This window comes from Acanthochromis polyacanthus, chromosome 1 (assembly GCF_021347895.1).
Source record: "Acanthochromis polyacanthus isolate Apoly-LR-REF ecotype Palm Island chromosome 1, KAUST_Apoly_ChrSc, whole genome shotgun sequence".
NCBI classification, from domain to species: domain Eukaryota; kingdom Metazoa; phylum Chordata; class Actinopteri; family Pomacentridae; genus Acanthochromis; species Acanthochromis polyacanthus.
This window is the reverse complement of record NC_067113.1, coordinates 45,107,768-45,120,063: the sequence shown is the minus strand read 5'-3', so window position 1 is coordinate 45,120,063 and position 12,296 is coordinate 45,107,768. Positions and strand designations below refer to the sequence as shown.

Genomic DNA, 12,296 nt, shown 5'->3' with positions numbered 1-12,296 from the left:
TCGTAAAAGATTTCAGCCTTTGAAAAAAACAATGAAAAACCAAAAATCCAACTTAGTATTTGGTAAATCATTGTCACCTTTATACCTATCTTTCAATCTGAGATTTTTAAAATGTGTCATTTGAAGACAAAGTGTTCAAACTCAGAAACAGAGCAATCGTTTTTGAAGCTTTGGAGAAAAATATTTATTCCAAGCATCTTTACATCACAAAGCATTTTGCTGGTTATGTCAGAGCAATAGTAGCTGGGCTTGACTGCCAGTCAGTTTATAATTTGTACACCAACATTGAGTATTGTGGAATATATAATGCGGCAGATGTTTTTGGATAACATGGCACTTGACTGTTAATGCACCTTCTTTGTTGTTTCACATAAAATATTACTGAGGTCTGCTTACTAACACAACTGTTATCCTTTAATCATACACTTCAAACGAAACAAGTCTTTAAACCGTGGATATAAAAATACCGGTATTAAAATCTTAACTTAGTATATACATTTTCATTTTGTACTATTACGCTTTAAATAATTATTTGGTTAGTTCCTATTTTCTACTTTAATTACCAACCTCTGTGTACAATAGCATTGCCATTTTAATGCTCACAAAGATACTGCTGCAAAACTTTTAACTGAAAATAAACCGTTTTTAAAAATGAAGTGGCAAAAGCTGAAATGAAATAACAAGCTTAATGTCTCCACTGTCAACTGTACATAATTTCGGTCTGCATTGTCTAAAGAAAGGCTTCTGATGTTATTGGTTCATGCATCTTATTAGTGCTAAAATATGGCCGACCCAGATTCTAAGCCAACTTTGCACACACGCAAAATGTGATTTTTTTTTATGACTATGTTGCACAATTGCAGTGTTCTCTTTTCTCATTCTGCCTGAGCAGCTAAAATTCAAAATTTCTTTTTTCAGTAGATTTTGGCTTGAAATATGATATGCATCTTGATGTTTGGCCATGCACGATCTGTCAGTGCTGCCTTCCTAAACCCAGATGTAAAATATCATGCAGTATAATCAGAATATCTTGACTATTGCTTAGTGTAGTGCAGATTATAATGTAAATACATGCCACACTGTTAAGAAATAATACAGTTTTTGGAGCGGTGACTCTTCCGGCGACCAGTCTGTGAGCAATGGCTCTGGGGAGACAGGGCTGTGACCCTTGTTGGGTAGTCCTCTGCATAGTAGCGCCCAGCAGGTCGAGGCTGAGGGATTGGCTGGCCCAGGAAAAAGCCCTCCTCCTCAGAGTCCGATGATGAAGAAGAGCAAGTGGAGCACCAGTCATCCTCATCTCTGTAGATACCCATGAAATGCTCAACCCGGGGGTCACTTTGGGTTGCGCTCCGTAGCATATAATCAGATCGGGTATGGGAGTAGGCCAGCGGCAGCCTGTGTGGGGGGTGCTGTAGGAGCATAGCACCACATGGCGGGTTTACCAAACCCTGTTGTTGGGGCTCATATGGCCGCTGTGCTTTCTCCAAAGGCACCATGTGAAGGGCGTTATCCGAGCGGGTTTTGCGGCTCCTGTGGTGCCGTCCTGGCCGGCGGTGGTGCTGCTTGCTGCGCCCATGGTGGCTTGTCGGCCGGGTTCTTTCTCTTCCAATTTCCTCTGGGCAGTATGCCCTCCTCTGAGGCTTCTCACTCATGGGATGCTTTCTCATATTGACCTCATACCTATCATTATAGCCATTGTCCACAGTGTCTTCTGAGAACTTGACCACCTGAGGAGGCCTGGACTGGGACTTGCTCCTCCTCAAAGCTGGAGCATGAACAAAGGAGGGAGTGATGGCTTCTGAATGAGGAGACAGTGAAAGAATTCCCCCTTGTGTGCCTCCCCTCATTGCAAGTGTCACCTCCTCCTCTGCTTCCTCGTCTCCCTTGCCCATGTTGACATTGAGAGAGTTGGCACTGTGATGAAGATGAGACGAATTATATGTTCCCATGTTGCTCATCTTTTCAAGGTCGTCCGGCACTGAGGGATCCTGCAAAGCCAGGGTGTAGACTACTGGTCTATCCCGACCATCTCCTTCCACTGATGCACCTAAAGAGGATGAACAGGAAATTTCTGTTTTGAAAATGTTTCTAATGTTTGAAGAAGTGATAACTGAATCAATGCAACCATAGCTCTTCTTACCAGTGATATTTGAAAGTGCCAGGGAGTCCATGGAGTCTCCAACACCCTTCTCAACCTTCCTCAGCTCATCAGCGATACATTCCAAGGAGTCTTCATACCACTGCCTGGTGTCTGACCAGAAGGCTTGTCTTCCTGCCACAGTCTGGTCCTGATCTTGGTCCATTTCCAGCTCTTGGATCTTCCTGGCACTGGCAGGACCTGGATGACTCCCATAGGCTGAGTCTCCAAGACCATCCTGCGACTGAGCCCAGTACATTTCAGGCAGGTGCTTCTTGCTCATCAATCCAGGGCTCAGGCTGTTGGCTCGGGATTGATTGGAAGTCTGACTCTGGGTGGGACTGGCAGGGGTGGGAGAGGAAGCAGTGATCCCCATAGATGTAGGATCAGGCTTTAGCCAGGGATCACTAATTAGCCTGTTTCTGTCACTGGTCGGACTGGGAGATTTTACAGATGGCTGCTGAAGTTGGTTTAGCATGCCATGATCACCAAACTTGAGCAGGAGCTGAGTCATATAGTCCTCGTGCTGAGCCCACTCCTCTGGATCCTCCTCTCCTCCACCATCCTGCTCCTCCCGCTCCCTCCAAAACCTCTCCTCCTCCAGGCCAAGACGGGCCAGCTTACGCCCAACAATATCAATGTCACCATCTGCGTCTCCTTCATTCTCGCCATCCCCAAACTTGTGCTCAAACGAGGGGACAGTGGGAGGAGGATTAAACAGCTGAGACTGTCTCCACTGTTCAGCAGGTCTGCTGCTTTTCCCCATGCGGACGCTGCGGCGCGATTCACGTGAACGGGCAGACTGGAACGCAGAATCAGACGAATCTGATGCATGAATGTCTTCTCCCTGGCTGCAGGCCTTCGAGCAGTAGATGCGGCCTTGCTTGGGTAGGAAGGGACAGCCTAGCAAGGATGTCTTACACTGGGCACAGCAGAAGCACTGGTCAGTGGCATGCCAGTGTACACCTTCATAGGTCATCTGGGCATGGTCAACACCTAAATACAAAACAGAGCATCATCACTATACATGTGGGTGTAGAACCTGGGTGTATTTATTTGCTACTCGTGTTAAACAGCCACAAAATTAAAAGCACTGATGGAAGAATGATCTGCCGGGAAAGCTTTGGTTCTAGTATTCACTTGGGTGTTCCTTTGACACACACCAAGCACTTATAATATTAAAGGTGCTCCCAATGGCCTCTCCAAGCAGGACGATGCACCTCACCACATGCAAAAACGCCTCAGGAATGGCTTCAGGAACACGAGAGAAAGCCTAAGGTGTTGCCCCTGCCTTCTCTAGATCCCAACCTGGCTGCGCATCCATGGGACATGACCAAACCATAGGACCCAAAGGATCCATTGCCAACATCCCTGTGCAGGACACCACAAGACACCTGCAGAAGTTTATGTGTCCATGGGTTACCAATGGACACATAAACCAATGGGTTACAACTATTTTGGTGACACCCGGGGGACTGCGCGATATTGGGCAGGTGGTTTCAATGTTATAGCTGATCTGTGTATATAAACTTGATCTTGATTTGAAACAAATAATATGTCATTTTTCTTATGCCTCACAAATGCAACTTACCAATGTTTTCCCCACAGGCCTCGCAGTATTCTGCATACAGTGACTCAAAGCAGCCACAGCAGTAGGGTCGTCCATCTTTCATGATGTACCGCTGCCCTCCAAGCATTGCCTCACACTCAAAACAGGCAAAGTGCTTCATGTGCCAGTGACGACCTTCTGCTTCAGTGCACTCATCTGCAAAGATGATCTAAAGGGAAATACACATACCGCTGTTAGTTCCTTGGTGCTTGATGGATTTGATAATGACACTGAACTTGTCGAGGAGGGTAGTCTTACTATTTCTGCCACTTACCTCATCACAAGAAGAGCATCGTGGTTTGAGAAGCTCAGCATGGTGTCTTCCGCAGAGAATCTTGCCATTTTGGTAGAAATAGATCAAATCCACCAGCAGTTCTTGACATGTGGTGCACACAAAGCATGCTGGGTGCCAGCAGGGACTCGGTCCTGCTCTGGACGCGAAGATTGCCATCTCCCCTCCATTAATGCCTCTGCAACACTGACAAACACAAACAACAAATAATTCATGAGATTTCATTTTTTTTAAAAGTTTGCAATAAAGACTGAAGGTTAGTAAATAATCTAGCTTTAGAATATCACTATGGAGATGAATACAGGAACAAATGGCTTTTGGAAAAAAGGTGTGCGATACAGTTGATGCCTGTGACCCATCAGAAATGCAGCATAAAAAAAGGGAGATTATGGAGATAACTATTCAAAATATATCATGTATCTGCTGGTGTTTCATTCACATGATGCTAAAAAAACAAGGCCGCACAACAGGTGATCATACTGTACATGCCAGAGGAATATAATCCTTTTAAAACACATCAGTGAACCCTGCTATGATGACAGTCATTACAAAAATGTAACCTTTCCAGGGTAACAAAAACCGAATGCTAAAAATATGAACACATTGCAGCTATGGTGACACCACCCAGTGTTTTCCTGGGGAGAAGTCTTTGTCTAAACATGATGAATATTGGTTAATTTCGAAGCCATAAATGTACCTGAATCTAACCGACCAAGCATATCTGCTTTACCAGCATGCTGAAACTGAAAATTCCTAATGGGCTTCCTCTGCATTTCAGTCGGTGGCTGTTTTGCTTAAGTATAAAACCATCAATTAATCATTGGATGTTGCTGAAAAATTGTGCACTGTTTCAGTCCTGTAATCTTAAACAGAAAACGCCAGCCTTGGTCCTGAGTCGAAAGATCGTATGACTCCACAGAGATCGTCGGAGCGTGTCTGAACGTGCAGTCTTTATATAGCAAAGCAGAGTTATGAGGCTCCCATGAGCAGCACTGGGATAGCATGCCCAGCTGTTAACCATTATTACCCGGGTGGACAGACAGGGGCCTTGGATACAGGGGTGTTGTGTGTCCCTGAGAGTCAAGGCACCGGGAAACTGGAGCCTGACAAACTGTGTGTGAACATGTGTGGGCGGACGTGATTGCGTGTGTGTACATCCGAACGTCTTTATGATATATCCTTGAATACATGAGCGAGTCACTGACACTGGGTTGTGTTTGCAGAGCTTTTACCAACACACATGCATGTCCAGCGTGTCCAACAATGTGTGTGTCTCCGCTAGCGATCCCGTGTATGTGACCTCGCATCCATGTGTCAGCATCTGTGTTTGAGTGGTGACAGACTTCATCTGCCTGTTCAAGGGGGGAGGAATTAGCATGCTTGCACTTCATCTGCTCGTCATGGCAGAGGATGTGGTTAGCTCACTTGTCGGGGCTCAATTCGGCGGAAGCCACAAAACACTAATATTTATGTTTGTTTGCACTGAAAGGAAGTTTTTCAGAAATATGATCAAGGGGAGCTGGAATGCCGCTGGATGTTTTGTTTAATCAACTTTATGAAAGAAGTCAGCTTTCAGGATTGCTTGTTCATAGCATAGAATGTCAAAATGGAGCCGAGGTGTCCAAATTCTCAGAAGAATCTCATCTGAAAAAAACTCTTTGCTGTGGACATATATGGAAAAAAAGATTTCCAATTTTCCACACAGTCTTAAAACCAGCTGCATGTACCAACCAGAGTTACATCTAAGTATTCCAGTCAGTAAATGTGACATTATTTTGCACATACTCTTTGGAAAACTCTGGATTTTAAGGCTCAGGAATCACTTATTAACCTGTACCCATTTTTGCAGCCTGTCATGCTGCGATGTAGATGGGTAGCAGGAAATTGGCTCAATTCCTCACGAGGAACTGGCTTCTCCGCTCGGCTTAAACATGAGCCACCCAATTTCCCCGTTTCCTCTCTCAGCCTAATGAGGAAGTTTATGTCAGTGATTAAAACCGCTATATTAGGCAATCAGGGTCGTGCCTCGGGCTGCCGTGCTTTGGGATGGGACGGTGGCTGATATAAATAACTCAAGGGTTGGTTGTGGCTTGTTGTGGCACCTACATTTTCACAGCGGGTGTGTTGCAGAGCTCGCGGGAGAATCTTGGGTGTTCCTCTTCCGAGTGCCTCCCTTTTTCTTTGGGTGCTGAACATGTGGAGCTCCCTCTTTTCCTCTTCAGTTAAAGAGTGGCAATACCGCACCTGTAGATTAAAAAAAAAAAAAAGTTGGGTGAGGAAAAGAACAAAAAAAGTCAATTAATGGCTAAAAAAAAGAGGAAGTTAAGTGGAGAAGGCAAAAATAGCTCTGCAAAAGACCACCAGCCATTACCGCTGATGGTTCGGCTTTCATCTTTTGCATGCGACTTTGAGGGAAAACTATCACACAAAGTCCATATATGGCTGGAAAAGGGGTTTAATTAAAGCTAATTCCCTCCTCAAGGCTGCGTTGAAAGGATGGCGTGAGTGATACACAAACCCTTCCTCTGTGTTTAGAGATGATGATGAAGGTTCAGATAAAAGACCAAGACTGTCCTAACAAGCAGTTCAGTTGTTCTCTAAACAACAGTAAACGATGCCGTTGTGCGATCTCTCTCACGTACACACACATGCACGCACACAATTGCTGTCTTTCCTTTTCATCCGCGCAGCACAGCGCTTATCCCTCCTAACCACAGTTACGCATGGAATCCTACCGGCAGTTTGCTTCCTCAACCACCAGGTCTGCTAACAAACATCATAAAAGCAGCCCAGTCAAACAGTGTGTTTGTGTGTGTTGAGTGCACCTATTGTGTATCTCCCATGTGTGTGTACAGAGAGACCACCTCTGTCCCTGTGGTGATAACCCTCCGTCATATCTGCTAATGTAAACTCTATTAACACAGATGTGAAAGGAGTGCTGGTTTACACACCATAAAGCTATTATAGAGAAGACACAGGCATGTGCTTTACTGGCTTTACTGTCACAGGCTCTTTTTTTTTGTTGGGGTCGAGGGAATGTGGCTATTGTTTTAGCTTTACTAGAAAGACTCGCAAGATTGTGTAGGCTTTGCTCAGCTGCTTGAGTTTAGTTAGGGTTTTGGGTGCAATTAAACAGCTTTCTCTCGCAGTTGAAATCAGATACCAAGACGAAAATGATGTTATTTTTTGCGTTTACCTCGAAAAATGTAAAATTCTTAAAGGATTAAATGTTGTCTTGTCTATTTATCTATCTATTAGCTATACCTGCTTTGTCTTAAAGATTGTCCTGGGGGACTGGAATCTATCCTAGCCTGCTAATGTCTCAATTAGTTTTGGTTTAACTGTGGGAGACGTGTTGCCAACTATCACTCGTGGTTGTTATTTAGGAAAAGTTCAGCTTTGGTATCGTCAAGACTACTACTTACACTAGATTTGCAATTTTTACCAAATATTCTGTTGTTTAAATGGCAGCCATTTGCCTTCAGGACTTCAAACTATCAGATCATAAATAAGTAAACAGGAGCACTTTACAAACTTTCTTATTCAACATGAACCAAGCAAAAGTGTGACTGCTTATAACACTTTTAGGACAATGCTCGGTGAATACCCTACACATCTTAGAGGTCTAGCTTATTTCATTTTCAAAAGGGATGACCATAAAAAGCTGGAAAAAGTTAGCAAGCAGCTGAGGAGGACTTACGCACAAAGCAAAAATAATTAGATTAAAAAAACATTCCACTCTGAACAACTGTGGAGCCGCCAATGACTCAGCTGAACTGCAGGCAGTGTTTATACAGTGGGGACAGAAGACAAGTATAGAAACAAATTAAATATGTATGACGTTAAACATCTATTGTGTGTGAAGCCACCATTTTTTCCAGTATTGGTAACATGTGCTCTTGGGGGAAAAAAATTCAATTTTGTAAAGAAATTCAATTTTAGTTGTTTGTTTCTTCTTTTTTTAGGATTCATAACAACACAACTGTGTTCCACAGCACAAAAGACTTTACTGAGTTCTCTCTACTTGTGTTCATTGTTGTACTGTTTCCATAAAGGTGCAGGACTTTATATTGCAGTGAAAAAGGAGACCACACTGACAAAAAAATGTGCCAGGAGCAGAAATCGTTGAGCCTTAGCGGGCTAAAGCATGTGGAATAGTGTGTTAAATAATGCCTTATTCAGTTCTTGTTGTGGTTTTGTTATTATTGCAATACTAGTGTTAGTAAAAATAAAAGTAATAAATGATTTTTCACATATGAATGAAAGCAGGAGCTCCTATTTGTGTCCCTCTCTGTAGCAGACTGTTCTATCACTCTCCCACACCCTGTCATTGTCTCTTATTATCTCTACCTCGTTGTCATGTGGCGGCAGCTGGTAAAGGAGCTGTCGGATCCTGTGCTTCTCTCCCGGACTGTTGACGTACGGCACCTTGTCCTCCGGCAGGCAGGAAAAATACATCTGGACCTGGAGATGATGGAGATACGTGAATGAACTTTAGACAGACAGGAAAAAAAGTGAAATCTTTTCTCTTTTTTTTGTTCACCTGCTTCGAGAGGAAATGGGGGAGGATATAAGTGGAGAATGACTGCACACACAGCAATGACACTGTGGGCCAAACATGTCAATCTCTATGCAGTCAGAGGCGCCTGACTGTGAAATCTCTCCGCACACAGCAAGACAGCGAGGGACTGTAAATGTTAATGTTTGCCTGGGTTCATTTCCACTGACAGGAGGAAAGGAAATAAATGTTTGTTGGGGTGGAGTTGCATGAAAGAAAATGAAGGAAAACATGCAAGGAAGCAATATTTTGTGACTGATATGACATGTATATTTTAAATATTTGAAAAATAATAATCTGGAGCCAGATGTTGGGCTTCAACTTGTAGTCTGCTACTAGGGCACAGAGAGCAGAATGGGTGCATTTACCTGTAGCACATGCTGCTAGAGTACAGGTTTATTCTACAAAAGTCCACCTGTGACTACAAATTGCAGCTTTATCCACATGTTGCTTTACATGTTAGCCATTCCCACACTAATAGAAATGGGAATGCATGAATAATTGTTTGTTGGGGTGGAGGAAAGCATGCAAGGAAGCAGTATTTTCATGTGTATATACAGCATGTGCACTTTAAATACAGACTTTCAGGGGGAAAAAAATAAAAATCTGGAGCCAGATGTTAAGCTTCAGCTTGTCTGCTAATCCGCTAGAATGGCATAGAGAGCAGAATGTGTGCACATTTAACCTTGTTTGAACTGCTGTTAGAATACAAGCTTATACTACGAAATTCCACTTTTGAAAACAAACTGCTGCTTTGTCCATGTTTACATTTCTGCCTTTTCCACACAGACACAAATGGAAGTGTGTATCTTCTCAAATGGTGAAAAAAACTCCTACCTGCTCAGGTCTGAGTCCCGGCGGCACCCATGCGTACTCCTCCAATGCACATCCAGAGTCGTCGTCGGAGGTGGAGCTCCTCTGGAAGCCCACCGACATCTTCCCCATCTTCCCCCCAGTGCGAGCCTCCATCTCTGGGCCTCGAGGTAAAGGTCGCTCCCCTCTGTCACTGCGCTCCAGGTTCATCGCACACGGGCGCTGCCAAAAACACAAAAAAGAGGGAGGATTTAGGAATCACATTTACAGAGCCTGCCTTTCATTTTACATTTCATCCCTCCGCCTCTGCTTCTGGTGTTTTTTACTTAATTACACATAAATCTCCGGCTTTTAAGTTCTTGACACTGATTGTTCGAGATAGTGCTGATGCAGGGCTTTTATTTGCACTTCTAGTAAATACCTCTGCATTTTGCAACTGGATTTGATCGCTGTTTCTTCTTGTTTCTTTGCTTTTATCTTCTCAGAGGTTTACTTAATGGCTAGAAAAAGTATGAGGAAGAGCTGAGGACAAACAGAGAAGAAAGGACAAGGTTTATCCTTCCCAATCCAAAACCTCTTGACTCATAAAAGAATAACTAATACCTAATTTTCCATCCCATTAGTGGACTCTGTCATACTTCCTCCGTTTATACTTTGCAAAATCGTGCCTGATAAAGTGCTTAAAACACCGCTCGGCCACCTTCAAAGGATACTTGATTCAAACTTGGGGGGATATATAGTGGAAAATCATACCAGGCTTTTTCCAATATGGTGCACTACATGACATATTGAGCAGTATTTTTTGCTATAAAGGGTTAAAAAAAAGTCTGTATTTTCCTATTAAATCCCATTGCATGGACACATTTGTGCATTTATTTGATGTGCGTCAGTGTAAAGTCATACATATTAAAGACCTTGTTGGGATAATTTCCAGTGAACGGAGGTACACCGAGTGCTTTTAAACAGCCCCTTTAAAGCAGGACTGTAACACTCTGACATAACGTGACGCAACAGAAATTTCCAGCTGTTGCCTGCAAAACATCTGTTGCTCTCGCTGTCAAGGCCCAAAAGCTGTGAAACACGTCTTAGCAGGCTAAATAGGGGATTTACATCCATGTGCGGGAAATCGCCACTGCCCACAGAACGCATTAACAGGAATATGCGCCAAAATGAACCGCGTGTAGTGATAAATCTTACAAACGACATGATTTGCAAAAACCATCTCCACTCATGCCAGCTTTTTTTCTTCGCCTTTACAAGCTGATAAGAGCTGGATGGGTACATGAATGAGTGATTAATCAGTCTTGTCGTTGTGTGTGTCTCCCGCCTTCAGCAGTAGCCTCCTTATCTCAGCGGCTGTGTTCTTCAGAGCCCTCTCAAAGCCTGATAACAAAGCTTTGGTCTCAAGGTGTTGAAAAAGCCACTCCTGACCGGGTCCTGCTCTGCTCTGCTCTGCTCTGTGTCTTTGACATGCAAATCTGGACCTGAATGGAGCTTATTTGGGTAAAAACAGGCTGGAACTTCATACTGGTCCTCCAAACTGTATGCAATTTTGATCTCAAGGACATTCGAGTCTTGATAGCTTCTACTGACCTGTAATTATGCATGCTAACTGTGACTGGAGAGCAGTCAGGAGAAATGCTCATTGCAGGTGATAGACAGTTACTTAGGGGATGTCCAAAAACTACTGAGCTGAGCGGGGAGCTGAATTATCTATGACCTGCTTAAAAAAACAGTGCTGTTCCCAGGGTTATTTACAGAAGAGTTGTTCTTTTTGCAACTTTTATCACTCCAAAAAATCAAGATAAATATTTTGGAATTGCAAAACTATCAGTCAAAGCTGAATATCTGACAGTAGTGGACAGTAAAACTACCAAAAAGTGAGCCCTACACCGCAATATAAAGTCTTGTACCTTTATGGAAACAGCACAACCATAACTAGAAGGGAAGAGAACTCAAAAAATGACAAAAGTGACAAAGCGGCGACATCTGAGAATAGATCAGCAAGTATCTAGTGAAGAGAAAACAGCCTAGATAAGTGCCACAAAACAAGTTCAAGTGTGATATTAAGACCATGATGTCTCCAGGCAGTGCAGCTGTAGTGGGTTCTGGAGCCATAAAGGATTTTTCACATGAATAAAAGCAGGAGCTCCCATAGTAGGTCTTGCAAGAGCTGGGTTTTTAGTCTTTTCTTAAAGACTGAGATTGACCAGAGTTTGGTAACTCGTACCACCACTGGCGAACCACAAAAGAGAAGGGTCTAGCTACCGGCCCTGTTGAGGTGGTTGTATCAGGAGCCTTTTGTTGGCCGAGCGTAGTGAGCTTGAGGGAATGTGGACCTGAATGAGAGAGTTCAGGTAGCTGGGAGCTGTTTTCATTGTGGTTCTGACTGCAAGTGTCAGAGTTTTTATTTGGGTGCCTCTTCAGATCAAAATTTGTTGGCTTACCATTTATTTTCATCCTTCTTAGAGGAGCCTTACATGTTTTGGATCCTCAAAAGAATGATATTCTACTTTGTGCCCCCTTCAAAGGTCAAAGATCTGCTGCAACTGAACTCACAATGCAAAGTCGAGAGGTGATGTCAGCCACTCTGGGCCTCCAGTGCTTTACCATGTAGTCAAACCTCAGGAACAAGACTGGGGAAATATTAGCATCCCCCCAGTTAGCATACAGTTGAATCAAGCACAGGGCTTCAAAACACTGACTTTACAGATTAGAAATGCTGTTACAAGTTGAACCGCAGCTCTTATCATGGGAAAAAAGGGTGTTAGAACGTTGCTTTGTTCTTCAGTGACTAATCTATCAGGTTTTATGGTGGGATAGATAATGTTATCACTCAGAAGCTTTTCTTTACCTGTTCTACTTTGTCTCATCTAACCGAGTTAAG

General features: G+C 43.4%; 1 protein-coding gene across 1 annotated transcript in view; it reads right to left on the bottom strand.

Annotated features, from left to right (window-relative positions):
- Positions 1-159: 159 nt before the first annotated feature.
- prickle1b (prickle homolog 1b) overlaps positions 160-12,296 on the bottom strand; it is a 31,889-nt gene continuing 19,752 nt past the window's right edge. Inside the window, exons 2-8 of the mRNA XM_022222564.2 lie at positions 9,434-9,631; positions 8,389-8,502; positions 6,145-6,282; positions 4,021-4,224; positions 3,729-3,915; positions 2,141-3,133; positions 160-2,047 (exon numbers count right to left, since the gene is read on the bottom strand). Of these exons, the coding sequence (XP_022078256.1) occupies positions 1,083-2,047; positions 2,141-3,133; positions 3,729-3,915; positions 4,021-4,224; positions 6,145-6,282; positions 8,389-8,502; positions 9,434-9,619 (2,787 nt within the window). The 5' untranslated portion in view covers positions 9,620-9,631 and the 3' untranslated portion in view covers positions 160-1,082. The remainder of the gene's footprint in view (positions 2,048-2,140; positions 3,134-3,728; positions 3,916-4,020; positions 4,225-6,144; positions 6,283-8,388; positions 8,503-9,433; positions 9,632-12,296) is intronic.